The following is an 18,951-nucleotide window of genomic DNA, read 5'->3' on the forward strand; positions in this document are numbered from 1 at the left end:
AGATGCCCTGGGGTTGAAGTGTTCCGAGGCGGAAGATGAGGCATTCTTCCTCCTCCAGACGTCGGGTGGTGAGGGAGCTGCGGTGAAGGAGGCCCAGGGCCTCCATGTCCTTGGAAGAGTGGGAGGAGGAGTTGAAATGTTGGGCCACGGGGCAGTGTGGGTGTCCCAGAGATGTTCCCTAAAGCGCTGTGCTAGGAGGCGTCCAGTTTCCCCAATGTAGAGGAGACCGCATCAGGAGCAACGGATACAATAAATGATATTGGTGAATGTGCAAGTAAAATTTTGATGGATGTGGAAGGCTCCTTAAGGGCCTTGGATGGAGGTGAGGGAGGAGGTGTGGGAAGGTGAGAAGGGGTGCTCATCTTCCACCCTACCAACCTTCGCATAAACCAAATCATCTGCTGACATTTCCGCTACCTACCACCAGGGATATATTTCCCTCCCCACCCCTTTCCGCCTTCCACAAAGACCGTTCCCTCCGTGACTACTGGTCAGGTCCACGCCCCCCAACAACCCACCCTCCCATCCTGGCACCTTCCCCTGCCACCGCAGGAATTGCAAAGCCTGTGCCCACACCTCCTCCCTCACCTCCATCCAAGGCCCTAAAGGAGCCTTTCACATCCATCAAAGTTTTACCTGCACACCCACCAATATAATTTATTGTATCCATTGCTCCCGATGTGGTCTCCTCTATATTGGGGAGACTGGACGCCTCCTCGCAGAGTGCTTTAGGAAGCATCTCTGGGACACCCGGAGCAATCAACCACACTGCCCTGTGGCCCAACATTTCAACCCACCCCTCCCACTGTGCCGAGGACATGGAGGTCCTGGGCCTCCTTCGTCGTCACTCCCTCACCACCCAACACCTGGAGGAAGAACGCCTCATCTTCCGCCTCAGAACACTTCAACCCCAGGGCATCGATGTGGACTTCAACAGTTTCCTCTTTTCCCCTTCCCCCACCTCACTTCTAGCTCAGCACTGTCCCCATGACCTGTCCTATCTGCCTATCTTCTTTTCCATCTATCCACTCCACCCTCCTCTCAGACCTAGTGGTTAGTGGTTAGCACTGCTGCCTCACAGCGCCAGGGACCTGGGTTCAATTCCCGACTCGGGGGACTGACTGTGTGGAGTTTGCACGTTCTCCCTGTGTCTGCGTGGGTTTCCTCCGGGTGCTCCGGTTTCCTCCCACAGTCCAAAGACGTGCAGGTCAGGTGAATTGGCCATGCTAAATTGCCCGTAGTGTTAGGTAAAGGGGTAAATGTAGGGGAATGGGTGGGTTGCGCTTCGGCGGGTCGGTGTGGACTTGTTGGGCTGAAGGGCCTGTTTCTACACTGTAAGTAATCTAATCTAATCTAATCTAATCTAATCTATCCCCTTCATCCCACCCCCATTCACCCATTGTACTCTTTGCTACCTTCCCCCACCCTCCTCCCTGACCTATCACCTTCATCCCCACAGCCACTCACCTATTGTACTCTATGCTACTTTCTCCTCACCCTCACCCTTTTCTCATTTATCTCTCCACCCTTCAGACACTCTGCCAGTATTTCTGATAAAGGGCTTTTGCCCGAAACGTCGATTTTCCTGCTCCTTGGATGCTTCCTGACCTGCTGCGCTTTTCCAGCACCACTAATCCCCAATATGAGAGGCAGACCGAGACTTCAACAGACATTGTTCAGTGGAGTTGCTGACTCAGTTGAAGGATATTGCCCAAGGTTCAGCAGCCTGTTATTAGTTCACATTAAAATGGGAGCCTCAAGTATGTGCTTGATGGATTTTGCAATTATTGTAATTGCACAATTTCTGCTGAGATCTCTGTCTGCCTCTAATGTGGGAGCCTGGTGCAGGATATTTTATTAGTGCCTGTCAAGCGCACAAAGCTGTGCGATGTGGAGGAAGTCCTACATTTCTCACTGTTGCTACATGTCCTGGGAGATTGCCTTCAAAGCTTGCGACTAGTTGTGATTGTTACTGAAACTTCCTCTTTAGATGTCTGCTGCTTGATTCCACAATTATAAAGCCATTTTTACACTTACTAGCTTCATCTGGGAAGGGAGCATTGCCCACTCTACACCAGGTTCACATTATAGATGAATTCCCAAGCATTAGTAAATTCCTCATTATCCCTAGTTAATATCTCTAGTTATAAGTCTGAGTTGGGAGACAGGAAGCGAGTATTCCAGGCAATAACTTATAGGAATTTTGAGGCAAAGGTAGACAGGCCAGATTGAGTCAAGTGGAAATATTGCTTGTCTTACTACTCATAACCTTTAACATTATCTTCCTTCTCCAATGAAGGAGAAAAATAGAAGCTCTCTCTCCTTCATTTCTTCCTCTGTTATCCAGCAGCTGCAGGAAATAATAGCAAAGTATTAAGAAAAGCATTCTCCTCCTCCGAGAATGAAAGACAAGTGTGTTTGTTATCCTTCAGAACTTTGTGGATTGGTATTACCAGAGCTCAGATACTGTTCTAGAACCTGCTGACCTCAGCATTTTACTTTGTTGTAGCTATGTATATGCAGATGTGCTGCACAGCTTATGTTTGCATGGCATGACCAATTTAACTATCCAAATCATGAAATGTCCCATCCAGCTGCTGATCAATTACAATAAGCATCCTTTTGGGGTCTAGTTTCCAATAGTTAGGCTTATGGAACCATAGTAAAGCATACCAAAAGGAGACTGTTCAGTTCAGTGAAACTGTCCTAGCTCCTTTGTAGATTAAATCCAGATTATCTCCACTTTTTATCCAAATTCCTGCAATTTTCTTTTCCTTCAACTGATTATCCAATTTCCGTTTGAAGGCTACTCTTTAATCTACATCCATCATCTTATCAGGCACTCCATTCCAAATCCTAACCATTCATTTTCTTAAAAATGTATGAATTTCTTCTAGTTTTTTCACCATTCACATTAAGTCTCTGTTCAATGATCTTATCCAACTCTTCTTGATTTTGTACATCTCTATTAAGTCCCCTGTTAATTTTCTTTGCTCTGTGATAAGTAACCCCAGCTTCTCCAGTCTAACTACCTAACCGTATCCTTCAGCCTGGGAAATCTCTTTTGCAGTCTAGATTACCCCAGCAGGTCAGGCAGAATCCGAGGAGTAGGAAAATCGACGTTTTGGGCAAAAGCCCTTCATCAGGAATGAAGGCAGGGAGCCTCCAGTGTGGAGAGATAAATAGGAGGCGGGTGGGGCTGGGAAGAAGGTAGCAAAGAGTACAATAGCTGGATGGAGGTGGGGATGAAGGTGATAGGTCAGAGAGGAGGGTGGAACAGATAGGTGGGAAGGAAGGTTGGCAGGTAGGACACAGCCTTCATATTCTCTGTAAAGGATTGATTCCATAACAAGACACAATACATCCACTTTATAAGAAGTAGTGTTTACTGTAGGTTTATTTTAAGTTCCAGCTTTTTACAAAATTTCCTTTAACTATTTTGTTAATCTTCAATAATTTGTATACAACATTTGAGATGTCTCTCTGTTCTTGTTCCTCCCCAGTCTTTTGATTGTATTGTCTCTCCTTATTCTTCTGATAATGTCATTTCACACAGAATTCATGTGTCATGTGTCAGCCATTCCTCCACTTTTGTCCTCTTCCTTACTGTGTATTACACTTGCACATTTTAAGTCCTGTTCAAATTTTTAGACTGTGCCCAATACCACCAAGTCAAATTCACTCATGTCTATCGAAAACAGCAATGGTCTGAATACTGAGCCTTCAAGGCTGACTCTGCATGCCTACCTCCAGTATAATGAAAGGCCATTCATCACATCTGTCTGTATCTATCCCTTAACTAATTTTGTATCCCTGCTGTTACTGTCCTCTGTATCTCTTGGACTTTAATTTTACCAGTAACATAATAAATGAAACAAATGCCTTTTATAAATCTATATATGCAAGGTCAATTGCAATCTTCTCATTACACCATTTGTCGCCTCATGAGAAATCCCTTGTTTGCTGGCTGTCTTTATATACAGGGGTCTCTGACTTATGAGCATCCGACTTATAAATGCAATCCCAAACAAAGGTGTATTAATTTTAATTCTAAAAATGTAACATGAATATTTCCTCATACTTACAAAAGACTTACATTAGCCTGCAATGTGTTCTGACTTACATACAAATCGACTTGCGAACAGACTCCAGAACAGAAACTGTTCAAACCCCAGGGACTGCTGGTAATCTGTGTTATTAACTTTCTCTTGAAGTTTGTTTCTCAAATATTTTTGATAAGTGTTGAATACTTGTAATGTCAATGGAGAGCTGCTATAGATTCGAGTAAATGAAGCTATAAACTTTGAGAAAGCTAATCTGATGTTGGCAGAGAAACCCTTTCACCTGCAACAGCATATGTTCACCTCCTTGACACTGTCAAATTCTTGAATTCTCACTCGTAGTAAAATAACTGTTTAAATGATGATTTGTTTTGTTCAATAGATTTGAAGAATGGGGGCTGATTATGAAATTCTAATTTTATTTTAATGTTATTTAATTAATTTTGAATGATTTGATGCTTTGATGTGTTTATTTTCAGCACATTCCTGCCACTCTGGAGTGTCTCAGTCGATCAACTCTTCTATGTGTCTCTGCCTTGGCTGTGATCTCGTATGTGACCCCTGTATTCCTTATTGCCTTAGTTCCTCTCGCTGTGGCTTATTACTTCATTCAGAAATACTTCAGAGTAGCATCCAGGTAACTTCCCACCAGGAACTGAATATGCTGTTGATTAGGGAGTTAAAATTACAGAACCAGCCTGTTGATAATGTCAAGGAGAAACCTAATGCCACTGGGAAACTGAAACTCCTGTGTTAGCCATCTGTCGTGGGTAGGGTGAAGATTAGTGAAATGCGGAGCAAAGTTCCCAAAAATCTATTGCAATAATCTGCAGTAAATGTAGCCTCAGCAACTAAAGAGAAATTTTGATTGAACTAGTGTGCAATTTCTAAAATGAGACCCTTTATGGTCTTTGAGTGAGATGACCAACTGAGTGCAGATCACTGTTAATTGTATTAAGACAAGTTGGATCTTTGTGACTGTAAGCAGTCCTTTAACATCCTTCTGGACCTATTTTCTACCTTTAACACAACACAATTGGCCACAACAATTTACTTTTGTTTTAATCCCAGAACCCAGCTGGTGAAGAATATAACTAAAGTTAATCTTAACAAATTTTTGATTTAATTAGTTACAAACATTTTAATGGAAAAACAATTGTTTTATACTATGTCTTTCTGCAGTTGTTCATGTAAGTTCCTAGTTAATACACATAACCTGCATAAAGTAATATACAGTTAACACCCCCAAAAGGTCTGCTCCATCATCCAGGTGGGTGGAACTATCTTAGCTTGGTTTGACTTTATGAATTTAATTATTACAAGAAAATTATCCGCAATGACTTTTTCCACTCTTGTTCCATTTAACTCTGGAGTTGCCCAAGGATCTAATCATGGCCCTTTCCAATCCTCAGCTCATGCTAGTCCTTAGAAATATCATGCAAAAATATAGCATCAGATTCCACGTGTATGTTGAGGATACTCTATCTCATCATCACATGGATGAACCCCTCCATTGTTTCCGATTTGTCATATTGCTGGTTTGACATCTGCTCAAGGATGATCAGAGATTTCTTCCAACAAGAATGTGAGAAAGGTTGAAAACATTGTCATTGTTACTCACCACAAAGTCCCTTCTCCATTAAATATTTTCATCCCTAGTCATGGTTTGGAGATGCCAGTGTTGCACTGGGGTATGCAAAGTTAAAAATCACACAACACCAGGTTATAGTCCAACAGGTTTAATTGGAAGCACTAGCTTTCAGAGCACTGCTCCTTCATCAGATGGTTGTGGAGGACACAATTGTAAGACACAGAATTTAAAGCAAACATTTACACTGTGATGTAACTGAAATTATACATTGAAAAATACCTTGATTGCTTAAGTCTGTTAGAATAGCCATGTTGGTTTCACTTCTTTCATACGTAACTCACAAAACTTTTTTAAAAGTTACATTCTCAGGTTAACATTGACAATTGGTGTCAGCCCAGATAATGTGTTGAAAGTGTTAGCCCTCTGTGTGCTGTTATCTGTGCCGTAATGTTTAGACTGATTCTAATCTAAAAAATGAATTAACAGAAACTTACATGGATTCATGCAGTTTTTGAGCAAAGTACAATGCAACTCTGCAAGAGCAAGTACTAGTGTTCATGTGTGCATGTGGGTTTGTGTGTGTCTGGGGTGGGGGGTTGAGTGTCTGTGAGAGAGTGTATATGTGTGAGTGTAAAGAGGTCTAAGTCTGTGAGAGGGTGCCTGTGGGAGTGTGTGTCTGTAGGAGTGTGTGAGAGTGTCTGTGTATAGGAGTATGTCTGTGTAGAAGTGCCTGTGTATGTGTGTGTAGTGCAATGATGGTCAGCTGTAGTGTTACATGAACCCAAGGTCTCAGTTGAGGACCTCCCAATGGGTGCCGAACTTAGCTATCAGCCTTGGCTCAGCCACTTTTCACTGCTGCCTGTCCAGAAGTCCACCTTGGAGGATAGTCACCCGAAAGTCCAAGGTCAAATGTCCTGGACTGCTGAAGTGTTCTCCAACTGGGAGGGAACACTCCTGTCTGTTGATTGTTGTGTGGTGCCCATTCATCTGTTGCCATAGCCTCTGCTCAGTACACATGTACACTCTCTCTCACAGACCCGCACAACCCCCCCACCCCACACACACACAGATACACACACACACACACACACACACACACACACACACACACACATACAGACACACACTCCTACAGACACACACACTCCCACATTGTCACATGCACCCCCTTACAGACATAGACCCCTTTACACTCACACACATATGCACTCTCTCTCACAGACACTCACAGGTAGATAGGATAGTGAAGAAGGCGTTTGGTATGCTTTCCTTTGTTGGTCAGAGTATTGAGTACAGGAGTTGGGAGGTCATGTTGCAGCTGTACAGGACATTGGTTAGGCCACTGTTGGAATATTGCATGCAATTCTGATCTCCTTCCTATTGGAAAGATGTGAAACTTGAAAGGGTTCAGAAAAGATTTACAAGGATGTTGCCAGGGTTGGAGGATCTGACTGCAGGGAGCGGCTGAATAGGCTGGGGCTGTTTTCCCTGGAGCGTCAGAGGCTGAAGGGGGACCTTATAGAGGTTTACAAAATTGAGGGGTATGGATAGGATAAATAGATAAAGTCTTTTTCCCTGGGGTCAGGGAGTCCAGAACTAGAGGGCATAGGTTTAGGGTGAGAGGAGAAAGATATAAAAGAGACCTACGGAGCAACCTTTTCACGCAGAGGGTGGTACGTGTATGGAATGAGCTGCCAGACGATGTGGTGGAGGCTGGTACAATTGCAACATTTAAGGGGCATTTGGATGGGTATATGAATAGGAAGGGTTTGGAGGGATATGGGCCAGGCGCTGGCAAGTGGGACTAGATTGGGTTGGGATTTCTGGCAGCATGGACGGGTTGGACCGAAGGATCTGTTTCCATGCTGTACATCTCTATGACTCTATCACGCACACGCACACACATACGTTTGTGGGGTGAATTTGTACTTGCAGAGTTACATTGTACCTTGCTCAAAAAATGCATGAATCCATGTAAGACTCTGTTAACTCTTTTTTTAGATTAGAATCATTCTAAACATTATGGCACAGCCAACAGCACACGGAGGCTAACATCTTCAACATATTATCTGGCTTTTGTTGTTAATGTTAACCTGAGAATGTAACTTTAAAAAAAAATGTTTTGTGATTTACATATGAAAGAAGTGAAACTAACATTGTCATTCTAACAGATGAGAGACTTACTCTGTGCCTTACAATTATATATTCCACAACCACCTGATGAAGGAGCAGCACTCCGAAAGCTAGTGCTTCCAATTAAATGTGTTGGACTATAACCTGGGGTGTTGTGTGATTATTAACTTTGTAAACCCCAGTCCAACACCAGCATCTCCAAGTTATCCAAAAATCTTCTGCCTCAGTTATATCCTAATCCAATTTTAGCCTCTTGAACACTTCTTCTTATTTTAATCACTCCTCAATTATTAGTGGTACTTTCAGTTACCTTGGCCCTAAGTTCTGAATTTGTCCCTGAATCTCTCAGCCTTGCTCTATATTGCTCTTAAAAATCTACCTCTTTGATCCAGCAATTGATCAGTCTTTCCCTGAGACCTCCTACTATGGCTCCATCTCAATGTCAATGTTTTTAAAACTTTTTTAATTGATAAATTTTAGATTATTTGACTATGTTAAATATTTAATAAGTATAAGTTATTGATGTAGGAATCACAGTAATAAAATTTTCAGATGCTAGTTTTTTCATTTTAATTTTTCAAATTTTTTTTATATAGTCGCCCATCTCTCTGCATAACAGAAATATTTTCTATTCTTATTCTCTTGACGTTTTGAAAAAGGCAGTGGTGCATTTTCCCAAAACCAGTTTGTGAAGTCCAATTTTAATGATGAACAATCGCAAATATTTTAATGCTAATACAAATTAGGCTTTATTAAAAAAATCAAAACACAGAGCTAGTTATTGTGACTGACATTAATACAAACATCGAAAGAAGAGCATAGGAAAAAGACCAGGAAAAAATTTACAATTACAAATTACGTCCTACTATATTTGCGGTAATTCATCATTAAAATTGGACTTCACAAACTGGTTTTGGGAAAATGCACCACTGCCGTTTCTCAAAACCTCAAGAGCATAAGAATAAAAATTATTTCTGTTATGCACAAAGGAAGATGACTACAAAAAAATTTGTTTGAAAATTTAAAATGAAAAAGCTATCATCTGGAAAGTTTACTTCTAACAACTTAGACCAAAAAGTTAATATGCAGTGATTTTTGCACTTGCCTGGTCTAGCAAAAACTCCTTTATGTAGATATCAGACACAGATGAACGTAGTTGAAGATGCAGCAAAATAATTCCTGTTGGGGGCCCTCTTGTGGTGCTAGGGTAGTGTTCCTGCCCCTGGACTGAGAGGACTGCATTCAAATCCCACCTGCTCCAGAAGTGTATAATAACATCCCTGAACAAGTTGATTATATAAATGGTTTTTTTTTAAAAGTTAAAAGATAATCATTCCTGTTGAGGGACCTCTTATGGCACAGTGGTAGTGTCCTGTCCTGAACCGAAATGCCCGGTTCAAATCCTACCTTCCCGACATATATAATAATATTTCTGAACATATTTAATATAAAAAATAAGTTACATTTTTAAAAAGAAACTTAAAAGTTCAATTTCTGTTGAGATTGCTCTTGTGGCACTGTGATAGTGTTCTACCTCTGAGCCAGGAGACATTGGTTTATGTCCCGCCTGCTTCAGAAGTGTTTAATAATATCATTGAACAGATTCATTAGGAAAACAAATAATACTTCTTATAGAATATATATATATTAAAACATACTTTTGTGACTGAGAATTAGTTCACATTTCAGGTAAGATACAGAATTCTTCCCAGAAATCAGGATTTCAAAAGAACTTGAGACTAGAGGTGGACTGTTATCAAAGACTGGAGCTACTCCTCTTGTTTCTGCTCTGAAGATACAAACAGACTGAGGAAAGACCTCCAAGCTGTATAATTAAAACTATTCAAAAGTGATGCAGTCACATTACCAGAATTCCTGGATGAGTCACTTCAGTGAACGAGGTAGCTTTGATGCATCTGATCAAACCAATCTAGTTTTGGGAGATTCTTGTGGAACTACAAGGGCAATCTCTAGGGTTGTGATTTCTAATTTTGTGCAGTGCAGTTTTATTTCAAACAAAACCCAACTGGAGGATACAGACTACTCGTTGCTCCTTTGTGAGTTTGACTAGAAAGATTTTGCACTGCCCAAGATGTGACAGTCCCAGAGAGTATTAAGTTAGTTTTAGTCCTCTAAGTTTTTGGGAAGCAGATTCTGTGGTTGGTAGCTATTTTAAAACCTGCAAGAGTTCATTAAGGAAAAAAACAAGAGAATATGTTTTCCGAAATATAAACAATTTAAGACCTCTTCGGGCTTTTTAGACATGACAGTATAAAACCTGTAGTATAGCAGATGGAATCCAAAGTATACAAATGTAAATAGTGAACATTGGTAAAACTAAAATGGAGAGAGAGTTTACTATAAATGGCACACTTTTGAAAAGTGTAAATGATATCCATATAACCCTGAAGTTTAAAAAAAGCTACTTACTTTTTATAAATAGTAGAATAAAATATAAAAACAAAAAAATTAACAAATTACTAAATTGGTTAAGTCTCTTAGAGTATTGGGAACTATTCATTCCAGGAAAGTTTTTTTTAGTTATGTAGAACTGTATATATGCTGTTACCAAGGATCAGAGGAGAGGTTGGAGATGCCAGTGTTTCTGCTTCTGGAATAGAAAAGGTTAAGAGGTGGTGGCAGCAATACTTTGAAGATAGTGAGAAATTTTGGTAGATCATGAGGAGAAAAGCTGCTCTGTCTCTGAGGAGTGTATCAATAACAAAGAACAAAGAAAATTTACAGCCCAGGAACCAGCCCTTCGGCTCTCCAAGCCTGAGTCGATCCAAATGTACTGTCTAAACCTGTCGGTCAATTCCTAAGCATCTGTATCCCTCTGCTCCCCACCTACTCATGCATTTATCCAGATGCATCTTAAATGAATCTACCGTGCCTGCCTCTACTACCTCTGCTGGCAACACGTTCCAAACACCCACCACCCTCTGTGTGAAGTACTTGCTGCATGTATCCCCCTTAAACTTTTCAACTCTCACCTTGAAAGCGTGACCTCTCGTTACTGAATCCTTCACCCTGGGAAAAGGCTTGTCTCTATCCACCCTGTCTATACCCTTCATGATTTTGTAAACCTCAATCAGGATTCCCCTCCCCCCCATCTCCTTTTTTCTAATGAAAATAAACCTAACCTACTCAACCTTTCTTCATAGCTAGCACCTTCCATACCAGGCAACATTCTCATAAACCTTCTCTGCACCCTCTCCAAAGCGTCCACATCCTTTTGGTAATGTGGCGACCAGAACTCTACACCGTATTCTAAAAGCGGCTGAACCAATGATCACAGATCATAGATTTAAAATCAGTAACATAAGATCTAGCAAGGAGATCAAGAGATTTTTTTAAATCACATTTTTTTTATTTCATCTGGAACATTTACCTGAAAAAGAGTTGGGAACTGATTCCATTGATTAATATAAAAGAAGTTGAATTGGCACAGTTTCTACAAAAATGGCAATTTGGAAGTAAGTCTGCTTTATCAAAGAGCTGAAACAGGTGTGATGGGCTAATGGTCTCCTGTGGTGTATATTTCTATCATTCTACTCAAACTCATTTGATGCTGGAACTGAGAGCTTTTATCTCCTCATTATGGTTGGGTGTGATTCAAAGTTCAAAAGTGAACAAAATCTAGCCAACTGCACCAAATACATTCAATAACATTTTTAATGCAGTTTTAATTCATCAAACATAGATTTGTTATGAAAGTTCTAAAAGGTTCAACTCTACACTAATTTTTTTAGCATTTACTTTGGGTGGCACAATAACTCAGTGGTTAGTACTGCTGCCTCACAGTGATAGGGTCCTGGGCTTGATTGCATCCTCAGATCACTGTGCAGAGTTTGCACATTACTTATAGAAGTTTATAAAATCATGAGGGGCATAAATAGGGTGAATTGTCAAGGTCTTTTCTCCAGGATAGGGGAGTCCAAAACTAGAGGGCATAAGTTTATGGTGAGAGGGGAGGGGGACCTAAGGGGCAACTTTTTCTCGCAGAGGGTGGTGCATGTATAGAATGAGCTGCTGGAGGAAGTGGTGGAGGCTGGTACAATTATAACAGGCATCTGGATGAGTATATGAATAGGAAGGAATTAGAGAGATATGGGCCAAATGCTGGCAAATGGACTTAATTAATTTAGGATATTTGGTCACCATGGACAAGTTGGACTGAAGGGTTTGATCCCATGCTGTACAGTTCTATGACTCTATATTTGTAAATAGTTTCTATTACCACCTCTGTCTGTCTTTTTCTTGGGGGACATTGACAAACTTGTTCACACTAATCTCTTGTCTTATGTGTGCATTGTTCTGCAACTTTAATGCTTAAATCCTATAATGAGAGTTTTCAAAGTGGCACAAAGTGAGATTCACTCATAGTACATGAAGTACCCTCAAATTTCTTTTTAAACCTATTAAAATTTAATACTTTTCTCCTCATGGTCTATCAAAATTTCTCACTGGCTTGAAAATATTTTTACCGTCATTTCTTAACGTGCTCTGTTCCAAAAACCACTCATGTTTGAAGTTCTAATGACTATAGATCCTTCCTGAAGTGAAAGCTTCACAAAATAGAGCCCAACTACTAGGGTACTTATTGTATTTTTAAGAATTCACAAAGGGAAATAGCAGAATCCTTTACTGCAGTAGTTGTAAGAAACTTGTATCTAATGTATATTATTATCACTGATAAATGGTTGCATGTTTCCTAATTAATTGAAAAACATCAAATATATTTTTCTTGTCTATGAATGGGTTCTGAGCTAGGAGGCCCAGTTCCAAGTCTCACCTGCTTGACAGATGTGCCATAACATCTCTGAACAGGTTGATCTGAAAATATCAATCCTGCACGTGAAATTTTCACACTGTGATAATTCAGATTGTCAAGCTTGTAACTGACAGCCTTATTGCACTTGAGGATTCATCACGAGAAAATATTTATTAGAATTTGTTCCAATACAGCTGAATTAGAAGATATATGATAAAATCTTTAACATGCATTAGAATGCTCATCATTCTCCTACTTACTGCAGAGACCTCCAGCAATTAGATGACAGCACACAACTTCCCCTGTTGTCCCATTTTTCTGAAACTGTGGAGGGATTAACCACAATACGAGCCTTGAGGTAAATATTAATTCGGGTTAAAATGGCATTCTGATTCCATTAAAATTTGTTATGTACCGTGCTTTCTTGCTGCACCTTGTTACTTCTTCAAGGAACTCTCCACAGTGACATCCAGGTAATGACTCATTGAGAAGGAATGTGATATTATGTAGTGAATTAATGGTATACAACCAGCTTAACAATTTAAGCAAAATGAATGATATCACTTCTTGTAAAATCTACTACTGTGAACTGTGACAAATATTATAACAGTCTATTTTTGGCAGTTATCCTCCAGCACTATTGTTCAAAAGTTGGTGTAAGTCCCAATGGTAATGAATGATGTGATGTACCTCATTAAATGGTCTTGAAATTTATCATATCAAGAAGAACATAATTATAACAATGTTTATGTACACGGCTAGTAGTTGAAACTGAATCCCATCCTACCAGCCTTTCACACCACGGGTAGTGTATCCAAATTAGCTTACACCTAAATTGTAGCATTAATTAGCAGTCTAAGTATACAAATTATAGTTTTAGGATTGAATAACCTCTCCCATCCTAAATTCAAAATCTCTTCCCTGAACTCCATCCTTCTACAGTAGTTTCAGTATAATGCATACTACTGGAGGTTCTTGTGATTCAGTGGGAGTGTCCTTACCTCTGACTAGAAGGCCTGGGTTCAAGTCCAACTTGCTCCAGACGTGTGTAATAACATCTCTGAACAGGTTGCTACAAAATATTGAAAGGTAATACCTTACCAAATGACCAGCAATTAAAGATGCAAATGAAGTCTTGAAGGCTAACTACCCAAGTTGTTTCATGGGGAACTCTTCTTAATATAATTTCCTCAATGTCTGTCATTCTGGCCCTCTGTCTTCTTGGAGTATATTTTGAGCCTGGAGGTTTTGACCTAAATTTTTCAAAGGCTGCAAAATGGAATCCCAATGGGTCCCCATTATTTTTCAGATATTTATCGGAGGAAGAAGAGGAGGAACTGCAAGTGGTTTCAGAAGTCACAATAATCATCATGTCTAACAAAAGAGTTCAACCAACTGTACTTGACATTTAATGAAATTACCATAGTAGAACAAAGTAATTGAAATGTACAGCATAGATGAAGGCCAAATACCCTATTGTATAAACAATGACTGCAGATGTTGGAAACCAGAGTCTAGATTAGAATGGTGCTGGAAAAACACAGCAGTTCAGGCAGCATCCGAGGAGCAGTAAAATCGACGTTTCGGGGAAAAGCCCTTCATCAGGAATACAGGCAGAGAGCCTGAAGGGTGGAGAGATAAATGAGAGGAGGGTCATTTACCCTCTTATGTTTGTGCTGGACCTAGAGGTAGAAAGTAGGCTTAGGATGGATTGTTACTTGACAGCCCTTCTGGTGAAAAACAAAATCTGTTTTGTAGCATAATATTGATAAATTGAAGGATGTAAAAACTGATGTAAAGGATGATACTTTGTGAACTCTGAGACAGTGCAGATAGATTATGGTGATGTTTTATAATCCTGTGTTGGACTATTAAACTGGAGACTACCTGTTAGTTCATATCTAGGTGCCAAATAATCCAAGAAACATGAAATGACAAAAATCTCACATGAAAAAGGATGAATAAACTATTCATCCCATTGAGCCCTCTCTGCCATTCAATAAGATGTAATAGCTGATACTGCTTAGACATAGATGATCCAAAAATCTGTAACCTGAAACTATAATGATTTTTTATGGTATTCCACTCAACATTCATCACCAGGGCAATGTGAATCACATGAGTTTTCTATCAAGGCAAATTAGCTACCACCTAGACCTCCAATTTGTAATTGTAACAATTTAGGTACTGATGTTAATTCAAGCAATTCTGTTGTACACTGAGCTTAACTAACTCAGCACAGGTCAAGAATGGAACCTGGAATTTATGCTTTGCAGAAAAAAACACTGACATAGCATGCTGCATGTTAAAATTATTGACAGCTAGAATAGTATTTCTGGACTGAATGTAGATTCTGAATAAATTATTCCAGTTGATGAATGAGGACTGAGGGAAAAATGTTTGTTTATTTTCTCCTCATTGTCATCAGACATGTACTTAATAAACCTTCTATCAATGAACTCTATATTTTCAGGGAAGAAAATCGCTTTAGGCAGCAACTGCTGGAGCTCACCGACACTAACAACATTGCCTCCTTGTTCCTCACAGCTGCCAATCGCTGGCTAGAAGTTCGTATGGTAAAGCTTTCAGTTTCTCCATTTTTAATTATTATCATTGACTCCTTTTTTTCCGCACTTGATGGACTTAGAATTTGAGCTACTTAGTACATGCACTATAGTTTTCCAAAAAAAAGTTCATCATCACAGACCTGTATTTCAAAAGAACTTAATGAGATAGTTATTTTTCCTTGACCATTTACTTCAAGCTGCCAAAGCCTTGTCCAATCATATTGTTATTCTGCCACTCACCTCCAAGATTGTAACCAAAGGCATATTGAATATATAACTCTTGCAGTTGATCCTGATCTTGATCTAAATAGAAACAGTGAGACTGCCTGAAAAGTGCAATCTATCAGCACAATCTGACATCAGATCAAGTGGGAATATGCCCAATTCAGTTGAATTTCTCGGTTATTTCATAAACAGAAATATATTTGATTTTCAAATTTTTATTCTTCTGTCCACATACTGTTTACTACAGTTTCCAAACTGAAAGCATGATTCTATATCTATAGATGGAATCAGTGATGTATCACCAAAGTGGAATGCAGTGCTTTTTCTCAAATGGAGGTTGTATTCCCATGCCCATGTGGCAGAAATCACATTTTGGAAGGTACTGATGAAGAAGCCTTGGTGAGGTGCTGCAATTCATGTTGTACAAAGATCTAGCAGTCATGATGCCCATATGGTGGAGGAACAGTATATTTAAGGTGGTAAATGGTGGACTATACAATTGGGCTGCATTGTCTTGGAGAGTGTGAAACTGTTTGAATATTGGTTGAATTGTATCAATCCAAGCTGATTGAGAGTAACTCATCACATTCCTGACTTGTGACTTGTAGATGGTGGAGCGACATTTGGTAGTCAGGAAATTGGGCACTTGCTGCAGAATACCTGGCCAAAGTATATATCTGAGCAGAACAGTTAAGCGCTCTGGTCAGTGATGACTCAGAGTCTGTTTATAGCTGGGAATTCAATGATCGCAATGCCAATGAATGTCATGTGTATGTGATTAGACCCAAGACCATGAGAGCATAAGATATAGGAGCAGAAGTAGGTCATTTAGCCCTTTTGATTCTGCTCTACCATTCAGTGAGATCATGGCTAATCTGATAGTCCTCAACTCCGCTTTCCTGCCTTTACCCTATAATATTGAAATCCCTTAATAATTAAACATCTGTCTATCTCAGCCTTGCAGATAATTAATGACCAGCCTCTACAGCCCTCTGAGTTCTTTTCTTGTTAGCTGTTTAAAGTAGCACAAACATTCATGGCTGGGTTGTTGCAGAACTTTATAGCTTTGATTTATTATTTATGGAATTACTTAGCTCTGTCTATAGCATGCTACTGCCATGCTATGGCGGGTGTGCAATCTTGTGTTGTAGCGCCACCAGGTGGGCACCTCATTTTCAGGTTATTGGTGCTGTTCCTGGTATGCACCTGTGCATGAATTGAACCAGTTTCAATCCCATTGATGGGGGGATAATAGAATAAGGGATCTCCTACAGCAAGCGATTTTAGACTATGGCAGAAGACAATTTTTCTGCGATTGATGATACAGTGTCCCATGATGCTAGAGCAACACAATGGAGTGTGTCCTTGGTTCAAAGAAGAAACTTCGTCTCTCCACGAAGATAGTGCTGTGCTAACTCCTACCAATACTGTCCTGTTTAGATGGATCTGTGACAGATTGATTTGAGGATGATTGAAGTGAGCTTTCTTCCCTCCTTTGACTTCCACCATCTGCTGGAAGCCTTGTCTGACAGCAATATCCTTTGGTACTCAGCCAATAAGCTCAGGAATAATCTTACACAGCCATTTTCAGTGATGGGCATTGAGATCCCATCCAAAGTACATCAGAGTTATTGTATTTCTTCTACATTGTGTTAAACACAAGGCTATGTTGATTATCAGCTAATGAGTAGCAATAAAAGGAAATTGGCAAGGTATTTCTTTGGCCAAGTTTGACTTGATACTGTGAGAGTTTATGGGGTTTAGAGTTAACACTCTAGATTACTATCAAGTTTTTTTTCAACAATATATTGCTGTAACACTACTTATTGGCCTGACCTGCAAATGGCACATAATATATCAAGGAATGGTGACAGAATACCTTCCACTTGCATCAATGGGTACAGCTGCACCAACATTCAAGACCAGTATCTGAATGGTATTTCCCACACCAGCTTAAATATTCCTCCTGTCCATCACTGGAATATCATAGTCGAATAGGTGTGTGGAAATGCTATCCCCTACAAATTCATCTTCAAGTTCTCTTCAAAGTCAGCCAACACCCAATTTAGGCACATGGTCACTGTGTCAAAATTTGCTACTTAACAGAATCATAGGGATACTTCAACATGTACTACAAGAATCGAAGAGGAAGATCCACAACCAGGGATAAGCAGTAAATGACAGTGACCCACCCTCATCCAAACATCAATTTATAAAACTATACTACTACTTTCGCCAATTAAAGTTACCTTCTCTATAATCAAAGGTACGATGATCATAATGACTAGGATGCCATGTTAAGAATCACACCGCCAAGGTATAGTCCAACAGGTTTATTTGGAAGTACAAGCTCTCAGAGCCCTGCTCCTTTGTCAGGTAGCTACTTTTCAGACAGGATGATTAATGTATGAGAATAACGTTCAAGGTGATGCACCAAGTGATGGAAAATGGAATTGGGATTAGGATAGATAGATGTTTGATAAGCAGAAGGACCTCTTTCCATGCTATAAAAACTGTATGCCTTTATATGAGTTACTGCCCCAGAGGCCAAGTATCTTTGTTGAGCTTCCTTTATCAATAGCTACAAACTCTTCAGTGCATTATTCCACCAAAAATTAAATGTTGAATATTTACTAGATTTTTCATCACAGTATAAAATGCTGTCTATAATCTGTTCAGTACTTTTTCTTACAATTCTACTCATTGTACGTTCATGCCTATTCGTTCATTATTGCTTTGCTCAAGCACTAAGGTTATATGTCTGGAATGATGTTTTTATTACGATTTCTCAGGAGTATATCGGAGCCTGTGTAGTTCTCATTGCAGCAGTGGCCTCTATTACCAACTCGTTATATTATGGACTTGCATCAGGACTTGTGGGTCTGGGACTTACCTATGCACTTATGGTGAGAGTATTTAATTGATCATTGCATGTCTAACTGCTGAAGTTAGCAGATATTTAAATAATATTTGAACATGAATAACTCAGTTTTGTTTTAGTCAACTTACACTAATATCACAAAGATGCAGAATCCAATGTACCTTTGAATAGTTGAGATGTAGTTTGAATGTGGGTGTGAGTGGATACAGAAGGAAACATTTGATAAGTTAGTGAAAGAAATCCAAGAAACTATTTATGTGTTAAAACCCCTCTGAAAATATACCTGAAGTCTGTTGTTGTAGTCTTGAGGCCTCTGTTCTTATATTGTACCCACCCTCTCTGATAACCTGCCCATTAGCCATTTAGAGAGATGTTGACAACTCTTGGCCTTCACAACAAATCCTGATTACACAAACCAATCAGCAGTTTGTCTCTGATTGCAGCTTGCTCTGCACACGCACCTAAGATGCTGTGGCACCTTAGACGTCTTCCCCATCTACTTGAACAAGGCAACAGTGTAAACACAGCTCACAATGAGAACCAGTAATTTGTTTTATTTCCAAGTGCAGCAATTCCTTCCACACAGCTTTTCCCTTCTTGACCCATGATCTAAAAAGGAGAAAATTAAGAAGATTAGGTCTTTACAGCTGCAAGAGTAAATTTACCATCAATAATTGCCTGGACATTTATACTAGATTTAAAGCCAAGGTAGAGCAAAT

General features: G+C 39.7%; 1 protein-coding gene across 6 annotated transcripts in view; it reads left to right on the forward strand.

The window, feature by feature from the left end:
- abcc8 (ATP-binding cassette, sub-family C (CFTR/MRP), member 8) overlaps window positions 1-18,951 on the forward strand; it is a 225,890-nt gene that overhangs the window by 176,253 nt on the left and 30,686 nt on the right. For all 6 annotated transcript variants that reach the window (XM_072592226.1, XM_072592229.1, XM_072592230.1 and 3 more), the window contains 4 exons: window positions 4,541-4,698; window positions 12,825-12,917; window positions 15,033-15,135; window positions 18,144-18,257. In XM_072592226.1, the coding sequence (XP_072448327.1) occupies window positions 4,541-4,698; window positions 12,825-12,917; window positions 15,033-15,135; window positions 18,144-18,257 (468 nt within the window). The remainder of the gene's footprint in view (window positions 1-4,540; window positions 4,699-12,824; window positions 12,918-15,032; window positions 15,136-18,143; window positions 18,258-18,951) is intronic.

Source organism: Chiloscyllium punctatum, chromosome 22 (genome assembly GCF_047496795.1).
Source record: "Chiloscyllium punctatum isolate Juve2018m chromosome 22, sChiPun1.3, whole genome shotgun sequence".
Taxonomy (NCBI): Eukaryota; Metazoa; Chordata; class Chondrichthyes; order Orectolobiformes; family Hemiscylliidae; genus Chiloscyllium; species Chiloscyllium punctatum.